General features: G+C 36.1%; 3 protein-coding genes across 6 annotated transcripts; 1 reads left to right on the top strand and 2 right to left on the bottom strand.

The window, feature by feature from the left end:
- Positions 1-5,914: 5,914 nt before the first annotated feature.
- On the bottom strand, positions 5,915-8,177 carry LOC129285985 (uncharacterized). 4 transcript variants are annotated; one of them, XR_008587448.1, is made up of 3 exons: positions 7,926-8,175; positions 6,567-7,103; positions 5,915-6,312 (listed from the first exon to the last, which is right to left on the bottom strand). XR_008587448.1 is itself a non-coding variant. In XM_054922012.1 (3 exons), exons 1-3 carry the CDS (start codon positions 8,106-8,108, stop codon positions 6,265-6,267), a joined length of 681 nt encoding a protein of 226 aa, XP_054777987.1. In that variant the 5' UTR covers positions 8,109-8,177; the 3' UTR covers positions 5,915-6,264. The 4 variants fall into 4 exon arrangements, 2 of the variants coding, with proteins under 2 accessions (XP_054777987.1, XP_054777988.1); XR_008587447.1 differs by having other exon boundaries at positions 6,567-7,125; positions 7,926-8,174; XM_054922012.1 differs by having other exon boundaries at positions 5,915-6,315; positions 6,567-7,013; positions 7,926-8,177.
- Positions 8,178-12,348: 4,171 nt separating this feature from the next.
- On the bottom strand, positions 12,349-13,435 carry LOC129287195 (uncharacterized). Its single transcript, XM_054923383.1, has 2 exons — positions 13,102-13,435; positions 12,349-13,009 (listed from the first exon to the last, which is right to left on the bottom strand). Exons 1-2 carry the CDS (start codon positions 13,370-13,372, stop codon positions 12,741-12,743), a joined length of 540 nt encoding a protein of 179 aa, XP_054779358.1. The 5' UTR covers positions 13,373-13,435; the 3' UTR covers positions 12,349-12,740.
- A 1,238-nt stretch (positions 13,436-14,673) lies between these two features.
- On the top strand, positions 14,674-19,029 carry LOC129285256 (uncharacterized). Its single transcript, XM_054920843.1, has 8 exons — positions 14,674-14,929; positions 15,181-15,483; positions 16,625-16,908; positions 17,131-17,259; positions 17,331-17,453; positions 18,046-18,153; positions 18,372-18,550; positions 18,679-19,029. The coding sequence occupies exons 1-8, from the start codon at positions 14,779-14,781 to the stop codon at positions 18,800-18,802; spliced, it is 1,401 nt and encodes a 466-aa protein (XP_054776818.1). The 5' UTR covers positions 14,674-14,778; the 3' UTR covers positions 18,803-19,029.
- Positions 19,030-19,572: the final 543 nt, after the last annotated feature.

Here is a 19,572-nt window from a genome sequence, read left to right as displayed (position 1 = left end):
TTGTGACTGTCAAAAAAGTATAATATTATAATTTACACAACAAAACGGAAAGGTCAATTCTCAATCTTGTGATTTGGTGCCAAACATGCCTGAATCATAGCATATTAATATGTTAGTGATCAACATGTTTGGATGCCAAAGTCAAGAGTTGAGTATTTAGAGCAAATAATGTGTAAAGGATGCTTGAGCTATATTATTGATCAGTGAGTCTTAAGAAAGAAGATTATAAGAAAATACTCAGTAAAATAGTGACGGGCAATATAATATGTGGTATCAGAGTGTTGGCTTCATAAAGCAAGCATGGTGTGGATAAGGTGTGGATGTGACAACACCCTAGTGCATGTTTCTTGGATCTGTACAACTGATCTCTCTACTACAACATTGATGTTCGACTCCTTCAGAGAAGACTTCACTTGCTTAACCCACTCCATTTAATGACAACATGTTTAATATTCTAAACTTTAGTTATCACAAGATATAAAAAACATTTCTTGCCTGCACTTTCTACACTGTCACCTAGTGCACAGATGTATTAGGATATCGTTGAAATGTGGTGTACTGATAGATCCCACAGGACTAGTCTTAAATTGAGTATTATAAGTATTGAGACATTTTTATTTTTTTATTTTTTAGCCTTAACAGCAAATTTTTTGACCAAGGTTTTCCATTTGACTGATGCAAAAGTTGGTCGTCAACAGGTCCAAAAAGGTTACTTATAAAGAGGTTCTTCCAGCAAAAAAGCGTTGAGTAAAATAGCAGAGTACGAAATACTTAATCTAATGCTACCCCTGGTCTCATATTAAGAAACAAATAACCCACTAACGCAGATCAATAAAATTGATTAAAAACAGTTCAAGTTCTTAATTTTGTCCCAAATAACAATTATTGTCTAAGAACACCCCTGTTTAATTGTGTGCACTAGCTCCTCCACCTATGAAAAATAAAGGGTTGTTTCGTGAACAAGGTATTGCATTAATTGAGGAGCATAACTGGAACATTGCAATTAACATACCAAACATGGACTGTTTATTACAATATTGTAGACCAAATTAAGGTTGAAAAAAGTCTCTCACACATGAGACTGGAGGTAGTAGTATAAATTACTATGTGTTAACTAGTAGTCTCATTTAATAGCTAATCTCTTAAGGGGGAATTCTCCGTCACAGTAAAATACTGGTAAAAAACAAATTACCTCTGTTCTTTTCCTTTGGTTGGTTCCATCTGACTTTTCTCTTTTCCACAGCCTCATCATAGTATGAGAATGTAAGTGGGTTACCCCACCACTAATAAGTGTCATCGTGAGGGAATAAACAACCTTTTCCTTTTACCCCGAGATAGCTTTGACATTTAGTACACAATTTTGACCACATTAAAATAGCGTTAGTGGTGGGTTTAATCATCAATGCATTTATTTGAAAGTTGGTCACCTTCTTCAAGGTATAAATACTTGTGGATCCCACTTCTTCAGCCCTCCCTTTTCCCACCATACCAGTTTAGACATTCATCTGCTGTACAATAAAGTTCTTCAAATTCAAATGATAAAAGGAAAGGAAAATGCCTAAACATACATACAAGATGTATGATGAACGATGAAACACAGTCTTAAAGTTAATCTACTGATTTTTAAAACTTAATAATAATGATCTATGCAAGCTTGTGAAGAGTTCTAATTTTCTCAAGTAATAATAAAGATATATGATAAAGAAAGAGACAGAAACAAGTGGTGAGAGTCACCGTCCAGACACACCTCTCCTCACTATATCTCTATAATTAATTGAGGGAATCCAAACTGACTCATGAGTTATTTATAGTGGTTTATCGTAATGTTTGATAGAGAAACACTGATGAAAACGAAGATCAGAGACTTTGACACGCACTGTGATGCTTAATTAACACGGAGTTGAAGTGATAATCAAAGGAAGACGGGTAATAAATTGCCTGAGGCACACCTATGAGGCATCTTTAGTTAAAGTTCCCGAAGGCATTATAATGAGGCTACTGATAGCTAGCTTGGTTTTTTCCCCCCATAATTATGCATCAGTAGAGAGAAAAAATCAGAAAACAAAAAATGAAAGCAATCTACCTCAATCACGTATATAATGTTGGACTTTCTTTCCAACAGTAATACTCTTACAGTAATCATTCTTGGTCCGAGAGTGGCAAATAGTGATACACATGTGAGAGGCACTCATTAGTTTCAGGGCAATATCCCAATTGTATAAATGTGAACCTGCAAGTATGATGCGGTCAGGTTTAGGATGTGCTTAGTCCATTAAAAGTGGCTAGTCATTTCAGCCTATTAATGTTGGATGGTCCAAAATCTGATTTGTCATTAACTATCAAATTAAGTCTAACAATGATCGAAATAACTTGACTTGGGAGAAATAGAGCCATGCAGCTGCAGTTGCTTGGCTCCTGAGTTCTGACCAAGAGAGAGAGAGAGAGGCTGAAACATAAAAAATTTCCTCATTTACCGATATTAATTAACATTGAAAGGATTTAAATACGTTAGATGTTTCCAAGGAGTAAAAATCTGATGATTTCTTTCTACCAGTAACCGAGCAAATAAAATTGATACCAAATAAAAGTGGGATGATGATGAGCAGAGGTATGAATTGATCTCCATTTTTTTTTTTCTTTTCGCTTGGGAAAAACGTCGAACAGCATGATTGCATGAACCAGAAAAGGCAGCAAGAGTTACGTGCAATTTGTGTAGGTCCAGACTAGACCACACAAATTTATGGCCAAACGTGGGATCAAGCACTTCTCTGTCAACACAATTCAAAAGCATGACTTCCATAATAAACGCAATGGCCTCTTCAATTGCATTACTATTTAAAAGAATGGACTTTTTTATTTTTACCTATCTAATATGGTTCCAAAATAACCCCTCATTAATATACACTATTATATTGTATACATTCCTATTAATAGCATTTTGCGTCTGTGTGTGACTGTGTTTCTTGGATGTTTAATATGTACAGTATTAAATTCCAGATTGAAATCAATATGATACAATGCATTTTAACACATTCGTTTAAATTTTTAATTAGATTCGATACTCAGTGGTGCAAAATGGACCAGAATTAAAAAACTGCAAGTTATTGTTGTCTTTCACGAGTAACTGGAAATCCAGATCCCCGTCTTATCCACCTATAATTGGGTTAGTGGGTGTTATTAGCCTGGGATAATCAAGTTGATGGCTATGTGGGAACTTCCACTTTAAATCCCTCTCACATAACAAACAATGACGGGTGTGCTTAACCTACCTACCACAACAATGGTGCTGCTACATAATGGGTTTCATAATTCTTTTTGGGCTTGAACATAATTTGTTTATTTTCCTTTGAAATTGAATTTATTGTTAAAAAAATGCTCATCTTGAGTTTTTTTTTTAAATATGATGTGACAAGTCCTACATTAAAAACTCTTAGCAAAAGCATCAATGTTATTAGCATAAACTTAAAGGGAAAGATTCTAAAACACTGACATATTGGGTGAAAAAACTCCTCACATTTTTAAGCTTCATTTAACTTGTGAGACTTTTTAATATGAAACTCATTACATGTAATTATTTGACTATGTTATATTTGAGTATTATTAGGTCGAATTATGATAACTATCTCTCTTTTACAAAATAATTTTTTTTGCATTCATATGAATTCGAATTCAAAACTAGTTTTGAAATTTTAATTCAACATGAAATCTAAACTAAAAATCACGAAACAAAGAAAATTAATCCTTGAGAAGCTTCATTTGTTTTCAAAAGCAATATTTACTTGCACTAAATGTATAAATAGGCATGTTTGGTTTACTTGTTAGCTAAGGTTGGGGTGATTCTAACCTCAGTTGAGAAGTAAAAAGCTCATTGCAATATCTGATATTTTGTTTGGACATTAAAAAAAAAAAAACAAGTTAAACGAGCTTCCAAAGAACAAGCGTTTTAGTTGAAGCTGCTTGGAGGAGCTTTTCAACGTCTATTAGGAGCATTGAGGGGATATTAAATGTTAAAAACTGTCAGATACTCCCTCCTCCTATCCTCTCACGTCACTAGATTACCCGCTCATCTTCTTCTTGTGTTCAACTCCTATTTGTCTTCTTTGCTTTGTCTTCATTCAGTTTTCACAAGCACAGCCGTTACCTCTCCTTCTTCTCGCCGTCATTGCCATCTGAGGAGGTGTCGACAAACGTCGACGAGCTGACAGCGAACACTACCAACAAGGACAAAAAGTTTGTGATCAAAGCCGCTCTACTCGTGGGAAGCAAGGAGAATCCGGTGAAGAAGTGAAAGAAATAGGAAGGAGAAGTTATGAGAGGGGGAATCCGGTGGGAAGTAAAGAGAATCCAGTGAAAAAGTTCATATTGGCTTAAGGATAAATGGATAGGGATTGCAGTGTAGATGGAAAACAAGAAGGGCTGAGACATAAGTGAGACCTGACATTTTATTTGCTCTGTTTTCGTTTTGTCATAAACAAGCAACAATTATGCTAAACCCATATAAAATCTGAAAAAAAAAAATTGAATTGTATATTAATTATTCATATTTTTCTCCAAATAGTTCTTTTAATGTGAATTGTATATCAATTATACATATTTTTTTCATAATTATTTTCCTCCGTATATTAAATATTAATTTTAATATAATTATTTTTAATCTATTTTTTTAAAATATAATTTTAATTTTAATATTTTTTTAAAAAAATATCAAATTAGTTACAAAAATATATACAAGAAAAGTTATGTTTATCTTTATTATTATATCCTTCAACTAGTTTTTGAATTAAATCATTTAAACAGATTTTAATTTATTCAACTGACTTATAAAAAAAATGTATTCAAATATAAATTACTAATGTCATAGACTTCTTTTCTAACTTCATTTACTGATTTTTTTTAATCCAAACACACTTTTCAACAATTCAGATTTGATGTTGTAAGCAAGCTTCGGTGACTGGTCAGGTACGTACATTATAAAAGCAAATGATTGTGTGAACATTTAATGTATATATGCAGAAATTTTGCTTTGTTTTAACCTTTAACTTTAACCCAACTTATTCATGATTAATATATTCAAGTAACTTCGGAGGTGTTCGTACATTCTGAAAACGAGGGGAACAAACTCTAAAGCAGTAGAAGAATGGCTAGGGACTAGGGTGCTTTGGTAATTTTTAACTTTCATATGGGTATGTTTGTTTCTGTTCTTTCAAGTTCCCAATCAACTGAAAGCACATTTGATGTCTCAATTTTAGTCCCCATCAAGATGGTATAATAATTTCGGTCACTTGGAGCCATCTCTCTCGCCATTGAAGTAGGCAGAAAACTGTAACTATTTGATATCAACTAGTTTGCAACTTTGCATTTTCCCCCAAGTGAACGGTTCACCCTTTTTTGGCTCCAGCCCCCTTATCTTATATGCAATTACAATTACTTGAGTTGCCTTTAGATCTTCACAAAAGGTCTTAGCGGCTGTACCAAATTGTACTAGGTCCATGTCCTTCGTTCTGGAAATACACCCACCCACCCACCCACACAAGGCTCATTTCAAAATTTGAAGAACGTGTGGATTTTAACAAATTTGACGAGAAATAAGGCCTCCTAGTGCGATTTCTTTGTAGACATCTTAAGCTGGATTCTCGAGGAGAATGAGAATGTCGCATCTCCCGAGCTTTTCTACACACACACACACACACACACAGACAAAACATCTAAGCACAAGAATTATATACGGTGTAGATATAGCCCCAGCACAATCTTCATCCTTGTGTAATTAACAGAGGTTAGAATTCAAGTTTTTTTATATCATTAATAATACCTAGTATATTATCTTAAAGGATCTGATCACAGAAAAAAGCTATTAAACCACCTATTTGGCTATTTCCACGCCAAAAGAAAATAGCTGGCACTTTCTCTTCATTATAAAACCAAATGGGAAGCCTTGACTGGTCATAAATAATCGCTCTAGCAGTCTAGCTATCAATTCAAAGCATTGGAGGAAAAACCTTGATGAAACCTATCCTATCGGTAATAATACAATATACATACATATACATATACATACATATATATATATATATATGTGTGTGTGCGCGCGCGCGCTCACAAATATGGCTTCCACAGAGACCAGTGATGTTACAATTTGATTTCTTCTGTAGCAAATGGAAGGAGTGCATCATCAAACAGACGACTCTTGTTTATTTAAAAAAAAAAAAAAATTGCGTGACTGCTATAGTCCGCCACCATCTCTGCTGATTAATGCAAAAATTTTCAGCCAAGACAAACATTTGGATCTTCTTCATCAGAGTCAAACTCAACCTGCTAGTAGAAAAACAGGCATAAATGGCTATATTTTACATCATCAAATGAATAAGTTAACCGATCACTCAGTGGTAGAGGGTAAAGTTAGACTCATGAAAACAGGGCGCTTCAAAAAAGTCTTTCAGGCGTTGAATGAAATCAAACAAGCAAATGCTGATATTTAGAATCTCAGCCTGCGATTCAATTCCAGATTCAAAATAGACAATGAATTTATGATTTAGAAAGGTGGGGTGGGGGTGGAAGGAACTCACATTTTCATCTTGATACCATTTTCCATGACCGTCACGCTTCCAACCTGCAGCAGTAAATTTGAGTTCTCTCTCTCTGCGCTCCTGAAAATCCAAATTATGCTGCAAGACCACCTTGTTATCGTCCACTCTTGCAGGAGAGGAGAAACTTTCAGTTGATACACATGATGCACTTGCCATGTGACCTGTGATTGATTGCCCCTTTTTACTTCTATTTTCCATTTGTTGCTGAGATTTGTCAGACAGTATTTCAGAAACAGCCTTCTTTGTCTGTTCAATCAAAGGCTTGCCACTGCTAGCTAACCTTAGCTTTTGATTGCCACTGGATTTGGCACTGTCAGCAGATGAGGCCGACAATGCAATTCTCTTATTTATTTCATTCTGTTTAATCAAATCCCTTTCTTTCAGTCTTGATGTTGCCGCAAGGTGACGTGATCCCTTGTTGTGTATCTAAAAAAAGGTTTCAACAATCGGAGACCACCTCTTTCAAATATCAACAAGCATATAAGAAAGCTTCAAACTTGACATCCTTCGCCATCTCTAAAGAAGAAAGGAATCCGTTCTTGTGACAAAATAATCATGAAAATACGTGAGCATGCTTGCGGACTACACATGAGAGATGAATGCCACCCGTAGCCCACAAAGTCAATGATAGGGATGCTTAACTTAATACACTTATTTTGTTAATTACATTTCGCCACCCATATCAAGCCATTTTCACCAATTGCCAGGGTATTTATTTCTGAGGTAAATTTAAAATCCACATGCCAGACACACCCTTGATTACAAAATATATGCTAAAATGTGTGAGGGGCAAAGCAGAGAAGCTTTTGGTATTGGGGCCAGGAAATTGGACTGGGACCTACATTGGAAGTACTCATCCAACGTAACAAGAAACAACACACACACACACACACACACACATGAAAGACCAGCACAAATCCCATACCCTTCGTCATCGCTAAAGATGGGAGGAAGTTGTTCACAAAAACAAGCAGCCACCTATACCATGGAGATCGCTCAAATAAAAACTCTTCAGAAAGAGGAACAAGAATGTCCTCCATCTCATTCAACATACAAAATTTCCATAAAAGCAATTAATCCTGATCATCCATGCAACTCTCAGAGAACTGAGTGACAAGTACTAATTTCATATTGAGCTTATTTCATCAAATAAGAAATAATGAAAGGCAAGATTGCTCACATTCAGAAGGTACTAAAACACAAAGGAGGAAATTAGGAAATTAGACATTAGCAACGATGCCAGAGCTTATTACTTTGAATCACAGCCAGGAGTCAAAATTCCATTTCGACATGAATTGAAAGAAAATAGCGCGAAAAAAAAAATAGGGGAACACGTACGGAGAGCATGACAGGGGTATCGAGGATGGGATTGTCGGGGCAGACGAGGCAGGCGTATTTGCCGTTAGCGAGCTTCTTGAAGGAAGAGCCATGAATCCCCTCTACAAGCAGATCGTCAACCCTCCTTTTCCTGTATTGCGCTTCTCTTGCCCAGCTATCTCCCCCAAAGACACTCATTCTCATCCAACCCAGATTCCACGTTTCCTATCTAACCTAATGTACCTTGGACGTTTTTTCCATCAGCATTAGAGTTGATTGTAAGCCATCTTTTATTTCAAGGCACCTTGAAGAATTTTTCAATATGGCTAAGGCATTTATTAAGATTGATTAAAAAATATTTTCTCTGTTTAAAAATATAAAATATTTTATAAAGAATTGGATGTCGAAAAATAGAAAGTATTTTTAATCTTTTGAAGTGTAATCATTGTATTTTTTTAAAGTATCTTTTTTGATGAATGACTTTATATTTATTATACGATATTTAATAAGGATAAATATAAAAAGATAAAATTAGTCTGAAAGTGGGTAACTACTTTATTAAAAAGTAAATTTAATTAAAAATGTTTTATATTTTTTAACGGATAAAGTTTGAAAATAACTTTGATTTGATGTATATCTCTCTCTCAATCTAATCTATTTGTATCCAAAACTTTCAAGTTATTTTGTGATAATATGGCCATCGGTGTGTCATAAAACTCTTAGTATGGAACTGCTAGAGTCTCGAGGTTCCTTGGCAATTAAGAATCTCAAAATGTATAAATCAAAAATCTTAAATTATTTTTCTTATGCAAACGAAGCAAAGATTGTGTAAAGTTTAAAAAATAAAAGAAGATGTGGGTATGAAAAAGAATGGATTATTGTGCCTAAAGGAAGAAGTGGAGGCCTCGCAATAAGGTGGTAAAGAGAGGTGGTTGTAAATATTTTATTTTTATTTAAAAAATATTATCCATACTCGTCTCTTCTCAACCAGTATGGAGACTCCAAACTATATTACTTTTGTTTATGGCCCTCCCAATGAGCATGATAGGTTACAGGTTTATGATGAAATAAGGAGGATATGAGGTAGGATTGATGGCTCTTGGCTTTGCTTGGGAGATTTTAATGATATTACATCCCAATAGGAGAAACAAGGGGGCAATCGAGAGCATGGAAGAAGATTTATAATTTTCAAAAATTTATTGTTGATAGTAATTTGATGGAGTTGGGTTTTCAATACTTAAGATTTACTTGGTATAATAAGAGAATGAGTGATGCCACTATATTTGAGAGGATTGATCATGCCTTGGGAAATTTCAATCTTTATAATGACTTTCCTAATGTTTAGGTTTTTCATGTTGAACCCTCTGGCTCTAACCATCATTTATTATTGATTGATTTATGCTATAAAGCTATCAAGGTTAAGAAGTCTTTCAAATATGAACATAAATGGTCCCTACATCTTGATTTTTTGAATATTGTTCATCATAGTCAGTTTACCTATCATATAAATACTATTGACCCTCTAATCAGCTTTGTTCAAAGCTAAATTAGTGTAGAGCTAATCTTATTAAATGGAGTAGACAAGTTTTTTCAAATAATAAAAGCTTTTGGCTGATCTCAAACAACTTTCAAACTATTGGCAAAGAGTTATAATGGAGGAAAAAATTTTCAAAGTGAGTCATATTAATAGCATGATTGAATAGGCGCTTGACAAGGAAGAATGGTATTAATGACAACATTCTCAAGTTTCTTGGTTACATGTTGGGGATTGAAATTCTAAATTCTTTCATATGTCAACTATTCTCATAAGACACCGAAACTCCATCTTAAAACTCAAAGATGATCAAGGGAGATGGTTAGATGATAAAGCTGCCCTTACTACCAATATAATTGATTTTTTCACAAAGTTGTTTACTACTTCAGATTCTAAAACCTTTAATACAGCGCTTGAGGTTATTGACACTAAGGTGGATGATTATTCTAATATGTTACTTCTTCAGCCTGTGAAAAAAGAAGAAGTTCGTGTTGTTGTTTTTAACCTTGAGGGAGCCAAAGCACCGGGTCCGAATTCTTTCTCACGTAATTTCTACCAAAAAACTTAGAGTGAGGTCAGACTATGAATTTAAAGAAATCAGGCATCTATTGTTCTCATAATACACCTATTGATGTGAAAATGAAGATGTGTGAGTTGCTGAATATCTCTGATTCCCAAGATTCGAGTAAATATTTGGGTATCCAAGTATTTGGGGGAAAACCAAGCATCAAGCATTGGCCTAAGTGAAAGAAAAAGTTTGTAGAAAAATAAGTAGATATGGTCATAAGCATCTTTCTTATGCTAGGTAAGAGGTGTTGATCAAAGCTGCAATCAATGCTATCCCAATCTACTTTATGAATTGCTTTAAATTCCCTATCAAGTCATCTAAGGAGTTAAATAGTCTTATTTCTAATTTCTGTTGGGATAGGGCTCATGGAGCAAACAAAACACATTGGGTGGCTTAGGAAAAACTCATCAAGGAGCAAAAAGAAAGAGATATGGGATTTAAAGACTTTCTTCTATTTAATGATACACTCTTTAGCTAAAATGGCGTGGCGACTTTTACAAAACACTATGCTCTTTGGGCATGTGTTATTAAGGGAACGTATTTCCCTAAATTTGATTTCCTCTCAGCTAGCAAAGGGTATAAGGCGTCGTGGTGTTGGACTAGTCTACTAGATGGTAGGTATTTCTAAAAAAAAAAGGCTTGTACTGGCAAATAGGGAATGTTAAGTTTATTAGAATATGGAAAGATAAATGGATCCCCACTATTAAAAATCATATGATTTTGATATGTGAGGATCTAGCAATGGAAGAAAATAGGCTTGTTAAAAATCTAATTTTCAATTGCTAATGGGATCTATCACAACTTACAGGTCTAGTTCATGAATAATTCATCAATGCTATTAAGTTAATTCCTCTATCCAATTGTGATCAAGAGGATTGTCGCATCTAGTTACTTGCACGAAATGGGCTCTACATAGTGAAAGAAGGGTATTCTATCGCTCATCATAAAAGAACTCATGGGCAACCTTCAACTAGTACCTCTATTGTTGCTCCTTCTAACTTTTGGTAGCAACTTTGGAAAATAAACACTACACCTTGAATCAACCATTTCCTTTAGAGACTTCTCTTAAATGCTGTAGCTACATGTGAAGCACTTACCAAGAGAAAAAGGGGATCTATGAACCTTTGCCCAATATGCAATTCTGCATTGGAAACAATAGAACATATGCTTTTCTTATGTTCATAGACAAGATATGTTTAGTTTAGAAGTGATCTCTCCTTTATTGTTGATCCTTGAAAAATCACTAGTTTTAAAAATTAGTGGCCATAAATTGTTGACTCAAAAAACCCTTTCTCTGACTTTAATATTGCACATTTGAGCTAGATATTATGGCTTATATAGAAGGCTAGAAATGAATTTGTGTTTAGTCACGAGAAAATTGATCTTTTAGCAGTTGTATTAAAGGCTAGAGAATTAGAGTTTTGGGTTGTCTATGGTAATAAACAATTAAATGACAATGTTGTATGTGATGCTTAAATTAGTCATTGGTGTTTTCCCAGTATCGGGTACCTAAAGATTAACTGTGATGGGGCTTTTAATCTTACTAATAATCTTGCTGCCATTGGAATACTTTGTAGGGTTGGGCATGGTAGGCATAGATGGGCCTTTGTGGAGAAAGTAAAATCTATCTCGACATTTATGAGTCATAAATTGTGACTGAAGTTCTAGCCTTAAAAAAAGCTATGATGCTAGCTGTTGATTTGGGGCATGATAAAGTAGTGTTTGAAAATGATTGTTAGACCTTAGTGAATTGCTTGAATAATCATAAGCTTAAGCTATGTGAATGGCTTTGCAGAAGTTTGGTTTTTAATAGTCTGGACTTTATGACTTCTAATATTGGGTTTTTTTATTTCTTTTACTCAATGTGAAGGTAATAAGGCAACTAATCACCTAGCGACTAGTGTTGATAAGGATGTGTATCCGATAGGGTGGGTAGAGATACCACCACTTCCTTTGTCTCATATTCTAGCAGTGGATGTTATAGAGGCTTTTATTGCTTCAAACTTACCTCAAAGAATAGATTATTTGAGATTAAGAATTGGCTAAGTTGTGATCACTTGAGTTTTAGTTGTTGTTTTGTTGTCTTTTATTTTCTTTTGCTGTCCTAGTTTTCTTGTTATTCTTATTTTCAGATGCTATTGCTCCTTCAAGTTTGAATGAAATATTCATTATTGACACACACAAAAAATTGAGTGGAGTTCTGTATGCCCAAAACGGGCATGAACAGCTTAGAAGGGGAGAATTACAGATTTACCACATCTATCCTAATATATCAACCCATATATGGAAAAAAAATTATGTTGAATTTTGCGTTGAATATATTTTTTAAAATGACACCACACTTTCCCACACATATTAGTATTTAAACTGAGTCTTTAGCCAGAGAAACAACAGAATGTGTAAATGATGAACTTCGTCACCAAATAAACATCCGCTTTAATGTGATCTTTGGCCTCACTAAATAAAGCTAACGGTATAAACATCTCACCAATCCAAAGCACTCAACAAAGCTTTCGTGTGTGTGTGTGTGTGTCTGTCACTTATCAGTACAACAGTCAGTTAACCACTGACAAACCACTTTTAACCATGTCCCTTGAACAGTGTAATGTAATTCATCAGTTGCTTGACCTTATTTTGAGGAAAACTAAAATCAACCGAAATGAAACTTTGCTTTATTTGCTTCGAGAAAAATAAACACATCATGTCTATGTATTGTGATGGGACTCGGAAAGTGTCAAGGCCAGGGTGAGAAAGGGCGAATCATGGGGAAGACGGCGAACTTCATGAGACCATCCCTGCAATGAAAGCCATTTCTCTCGCCGCATGCGAAGTAGTGAGGCTTCCACTTCTTGATGACGAACCTGAAGCCTTCCCCTCCACCCTGTGCGGGATTCGCCACCATCTTCGCTCTCTTGAGGTCACAGTTCAAGAAGCTCCTCAAGTTTGAAAACATGAACACGCTGTGCGGGAATGTCGTCGCGTTTGGAGCATCGTACTTGAACACTACACCAAACACACACGCACGGAGTTAAATTGATGAATATGACAATGAATATTCTAAAAAATGGCCGTGATGGAAAGGCTATATCACTCACGAAGGGTATCGTTGAGGTAGAAAGGGCCGTTCTTGATGGCCCAGTCAGTGTAGTTAAAACCGAAGTGCCAATACTGAGAGCCACCCACAACCAAGGTGTTAGCTTGAGGTTGTGTCTTGTTCAGATGATGGAAGTTCCACCAATCAGTGCAGTTGAAATTACTGCCCCAGTTCCAGAACCAGTCCTTGTTGCCCATGCTCACTCCGAATGTGGACGAAGCAGTGATTATTAGGACTAACGCTGCAAGCTTCGCAGCAGCCATAATCGTCATTGATGCTAATTACTGAACTCGATCAAAGGATCAGTATGGTTTGGTTATGGTGATGTTGAGATAGAAGGTTACAAGTGTTCTTATATAGAGAAGAGAGGGGAAGTGTGGAGCATGATATTCATGGAGTCCTGTGGTGCAGAATGGCCTAATTTACCTTTCTCGATTTGTCTAATATGGGTTGGTAAGACTTGTTGATCCAAGACTACACGTCGAATGGGTAAATGCTTCACCTAGAATTGTTTTTCTCACATCCTTGAGCCTTCCACTAGGAGTGCATTATTGCTATATACTGTACAGTATACACACTAATTCAATAATCAAGAAGTTGCAGCTACATACTTTAACCTTTCTCTTTCAGCGTTTCTCTTTTCCTTAAAAAAAATAATAATAATAATAAAATCCATTCATATTGTTTGGCTCTTCACCAAATGTGGATGATATCTATAAATATGTGTGTGTGTGTGTTAGCATAGTAACAAGCATGTGGAAAGACTATGGTTTCTTTAATTGCGAAGTCTTTGAGTGATTGTAAATGCAAAAAACATATTTAAAAGAACTATTTTCAATTAGGTTTAATTTGATTGAAAGTTACATTGTCTAATCAAATGCTAAATAGTTTCAAGAGAATTGTTTCATTTGTATTTGCAATGAAGTAGATTCAGCAACTGGGAATTAACGAAAGATAATGCAAAATGAGTCGGTCACGTTGAAAACATAATTCTTTATTTTCATCTTTCTGTTCAAACTTCAATGGAGTTGTGTTGTGTTAAAGAAATTTGAAAACACATTCAACGCATATCATTATTGGAGAGCACTGGTCATAATATCGCAGATTTAACTGAAACGATTGGTTTAACAATTAGCTTGGTCAAATTTATTAATTAGGTCTACAAAATGATACGAAAGTTTTCTATATGCATTACATATATATGAGTGATGACGACTTCGTGACATAATTAATCCTCAATTAACTAATACGTGTAGTGGTTTTAAAGAAATGTTTTGAGATGATTACCTCAAAATATTCTCTTTAGCAAAGATTAATAAAAAGCAGTCAAAATACAGAAGCCTTTTTTTTTTTGGTTTTTGGAAAAAAAATAGCAAGGAACACTTCTCCACAAAATTGTCTGGCCTAAAGATTTGGCAACGAAAAATAGCCCAACAGACAAAAAAAAAAAGGGTTTCCATGGTGATGCGTCATGCTGAATTATGACAAACGTCATTGAAAAAAAAAAAAAAGCCCAAACGATCATACGCCGATTTTTAGTGTCGTTCCCTGCCATACAACGCTGTTGGTTTGATTGAAATTGAAATTGGAACCAGTGAGAGTTCGCTCTCTCAAGTCTCGACTCTCAAGTCCCAACTCAGCTCTCACCGCTCTCCTTGCAACAGATAGAAACAGAGGAATGGCTCCACCCAAATCGACGATTCGGACGATATCGCAGGAAGCATTCGATGAATTGGTGAAGGAGAACATGGACGATCTTGGAATGGACCCCACCGAGGCTCTCCAGGACGCCATTGAAACTCTTACTCTCCAAGGCGTTGATTTATCTGGTCTGAACCTTGCTGCATCCCCGGATTTTAATATTTCTTACATCTATTTCGTTACCGAAGAAATGAGAATTTCTAGGAAATCATTGAGTTTGCTTGAGTTTGCTTCAATGTCTCTTTCCTTTTTAATTTCTTGAGTTTGCTACTTTAACAGTTTCTTAGTTGCTAGCTTGGAATTACGTTTCTGTAACTACGCTAAGCCACGAGAAGTTAACTCCAATATTTAATAAACCATGTCATCTCTTAATTTCCAGGCATCATCACGTGCGTTCCAGGAGAGAGTGAGGTGAAAGATAACCCCGTCATACAATGTTTGGACAGGTTAAAGAAACTGGAATCTAGATTGGGGGATCAGATCGGCGATAGGGATTTTGATGAGATGGTAGAACTGTTTGATAAGCTTTCCGAGGTCTGTAATGTCGAAGGATCTGGGAATGCAGCTATTGCTACAAAAAATGCCGGTGTGGAATTGGTTTGTTCTGCATGTTCCAAAATACCGAAGGGATGTGAGCACGCTCTGGTTTCAGCTTTAAAGACTTTGGCATCATTGCTCCACGGTGAGATATTTGGGCTGAAATCTGACATACCTCTCGGATTCATCTGATGGTATAAGGTTGCTTAGTTGCGTCTTGCGTGTGGTAGATTCTGTTGTTTGAGCTGATTTTGAAACTCATGTCACGTGCCTTTGTTATACTTGTTTTCTTTGTTGGGGAAAGTCAACATGCTTCCAGTGAGTTTCGTTCCTTTTGGACGTTATTTTGTTTTTCATGAAGAGTGCAAAGTCTAGGAATGCATGAATTAATTATCGCTCCACGGTCAGATATTTGCGCTTAAATCTGACATACCTCTCGGATTCATCTGATCGAACAAGGTTGTTTAGTTGCTTCTTGTGTGATGTAGATTGCATTGTTTCAGCTGATTTTAAAACTCTTGTGCCTTTGTTTCACTTGCTTTCTTATTGGGTAAAATCAACATGCTTCCATTGAGCGTCGTTCCTTTTGCACATGTTTTGTTATTCATGTATGAAGAGCGTAAAGTCTAAGAATGTATCAATTAATTAATGCAATAATTAACCACTTCCTTCATTTTTTATTACCGATTATTGGAGTTTTATCTATAATAAGTGGCAAGACATGTGAGTTTTAAGGATAACTATAGATATGGCATACTTTGTAGTAATCTACGAGTTGTAATTTAAGATACTTAGCTAGATGTATGAGGTTATGGGAAACATGAAGGAAAATGGGAAGGGAGTATAAAGGACAGGAAAGAGAGAGGAGAAAAACCCCATTTATGTACACAGAGAGAGAGAGAGAAGGAAAAAAAATAGCAAGGGAGAGAGAATGATCTCATTCAAGTGGCCAGCAGATTTTCGTCCCTTAGCAGATAACTAACCGAGAGTTCTGGTCATACATGTGTCAGAGCACCTGGCCCTTCTGGCCTACCTTACTCTTTGTAAGATCTCAATCCCAATTCCTTGCCAGGTACTGACATTCTTCTTTTTGATGGCAGCCTTATCTGGCATGTCATAAATATTATCCCTTGTCTGAGCAAGGCTTTTCATGGTTGCTGCTGCTTGTATTGTGTAATCAACAACATCACATCAGAATATCAACTGTATTTTAGTTCATATTTCAGGCTTTTTCTGCGCTTCATCATGCTTTTGACAAGGTAGTTTTATAATCCTTGTTGCTGCAGATGTTCAAAGCACAGGCATATTTCAGACCAGCAATGGACCAAGAATTGTAATTGGTATCCTAAATGATAACGCGCAGAACATTGACATCTTAAATAGTGGTTTTGGTGTAGTGGCTTCAGCTGCAACGGGTAATGAAATTCTCAAGGAGTCTTTCATGATCTTAAAAGTTGATGAGCTAATTATGGAAATTATGTCTATGCATAAGAATGTCATCATCCAGAGCTTATATGAAGCTATTCGTGTACTTCTAACTGCCGATGATAATCGAGTAATAGCTTCTCAAGTAAGTTAAGGCTTTATTCAAAAAGCATATATTTGTATATCTTCTAGAAAAGAACACAGCCTTTTACACACATAGGAGGATGAAAAATAAAACACAAACCTGACTTGGTGGGTAGCAACTGGGATTTTTCTTCAATTCAAGTCATTCAAAGATCAGTGACTTATAATCTTCTCAATAATATGTACACCGTGACTTGAGGTAACTAATACATTCACAATGCAGGTATATGGGTATGCACGAAGATTTGCCAAGATTGGGATTGCAGAAGCCCTTGTCAACTCACTACATGCAGGACTTACCTCTCCTGGCCTTGTATCAGCAAGCGTTGCTTTAAAAGCCGTAGCTGTAAATGTGAGTGAGCAAAATCCTGTCATATGTCAAGCGTGTTGTTTTTGTTGAGTGTTTGTGGTTTTATGTTGCAGGATGAAATATGCAAGGCTATTGCTGAAAAGGGAGGTATTGATGCCCTACTCAGATGTATAGATGATAGTGGCGAGCATGGCAACAAAGCAGTGGCCAGAGTTTGCTGCTCCTTGCTTTCAAAGGTAGGTATAGATCAAAAGCTTTTTTCTTTTTGTTGAATAGGTTGAATGTTAATTCTTTCACTTTGTCTAGCAGGCAAAAATAATAGGAATTTCTGCAGCCTTAATGGTTCTTTTTAAGGTTTAGAGCTGTCTCTTTTTACAATTCTATGGTTATTGTTTTTTTTTTTCCCGGAAATATATAGATCTTTCAGGTTTTACAACTCACCTTGATCGTTGATCAACAGCCGAGCGTGCACTTATACTCAAGTTGTAAATTAACCTGAGCTTATTAGTTTTTCATATATGATAAAATGTCTGGCATCACGCTTATTTATTGACAAACATAAAAGCTTCTGAAATTCCAAGGCTCCACAAAAGCTGATCTAAGAAGTGGAATGTTCTGTATATTTCCCTCTATCATAACTTGGACAGCTTAGCCTGCAGCAATATTTTGGCTTCTATTCTTATTTTCATCTTATACTGTATCAATTCATATTTTTCATCTTTTGATGTTTGGGTATTGTGGGTAAACACAGAATAACTCAAAACATGCTCATTTTACCGCTTTGAATAATTTGACGTATTTCTTTATTTATTTACTTTTATCGATCAGTTGGCAGGAAGTGATAAAAACAAGAGTGCAATTGTTGAAAAGGGAGGTATGGATAGGCTAATAAAACTTTCAGCAAGGTTTGCCGAAGACCCTTCTGTCTTGCTAGAGGTGAGAAACTGCAGTACCTGTAAAGTGAGACTGTCCGATATAGTTCTGGACATCAGTCTAAACAATTTCTTGTTTCCCTGCAGTACCTGACTACAAGCATTATGGTTTTCATCTTTATTCCATTATGGTTTACCTTGCTGTTCCTCCTTTTCTTTGGTTCAGTTGTCTACAAGCATCACGTGCCAGTTTTGACATGGTTGGTTTTATTTGTGGCACAGATTATGTCTGTTATCACTGTGCTTTCATTGAGATCGCCAGACAATGCCGCCCGTGCCGTTGAAGCTGGAGCTGGTGACCTTGCCATTCAAGCTATGCAGAAGTTTTCTGCAGCACAGCAATTGCAGAGAAATTCCTGTTTTATGATCAGAAATCTTGTAGCGAGAAACCCAGAGAACAGGCTAGATTTTCATCTCTCTCTCTTCTCTTCCTTCTGTTGCTTTCCAAAATCTTTTCCTCTATAACTTTGAATAAGCCGTAGCTTTAGCTCTTGAGATTGCCCATCAACTTGCGCTTTCTGTTTGACAGAACTATTCTGCTTAATAATGGAGTTGAGAAATGCATACGCAAGGCCAAGCAAAACCATGACAGCTGTAAGGATGCGGCCACCGATGCACTGAGGGATTTGGGGCTTGATGATTACAACTTGTAGCTGATACATTTTTGTTTCGATGTGCTCCTATTTTTTCCGTAAGGGTCTCAACATCAGCGTGACATTGTGTGGCCGCCAGTATTTTTAACATTTCTGCTACGATGATATATGCGTTACAAAATGCTTTGTACAAAGCTGAGGATGAGGGTGAAGGATGTTTTACTCACATCATAGAGCTGTTTGTCAGAAATCAGAGATCCGATGCTTGGTTCGGTCAGCATTTTTTATTTTGCTTCCTTGCTACTTGAGTTGAAATCAATATATTGCCGGTGCATGACTGCATTTCTACAGATTGTCAAAAAAATTGTCAAGAACCTCTCACGTTTCATGTACAATAGGCTTGGGTCTGCTTAATTTGTTTGGGTGGGTTTGGATATTTAAACGTTTGATGAATGTGATCCAAACACATGCAGTTTGGGCCTGCCCATGAAAATTATAAAATAAAATAAATGTAAGCAAGCTTCGCGCGGGTGCACGCACTAACAACTTTCTTAAGCATTCTTCACCAAAAAAATAAATGTGGCCAATTTAGCTATATCTAGTTTTGATGCCCCTGAAGATTACATTAGTGAAAAAAAAAAAGTTTCTTCTCATCCCAAATGTAAGGGTTAGTCAAGTTAATTTGTGCTTATTTTCCTGTCACACTCGAAAATGCGACGCGAACGGCGCGAGAGTGGAGGTTTCGGCCTTCGGAAGGAAGACCGGAGAAATGGGAGTCGCCACCAAGATTTTGAGGAAAATCTCGGAAAATCATTTAAATGTGGATAAGG

Source organism: Prosopis cineraria, unplaced genomic scaffold, assembly GCF_029017545.1.
Source record: "Prosopis cineraria cultivar Desert tree isolate PC_DT_omini unplaced genomic scaffold, ASM2901754v1 PC11, whole genome shotgun sequence".
NCBI classification, from domain to species: Eukaryota; Viridiplantae; Streptophyta; class Magnoliopsida; order Fabales; family Fabaceae; genus Prosopis; species Prosopis cineraria.
This window is presented reverse-complemented; position numbering and strand designations above follow the sequence as displayed.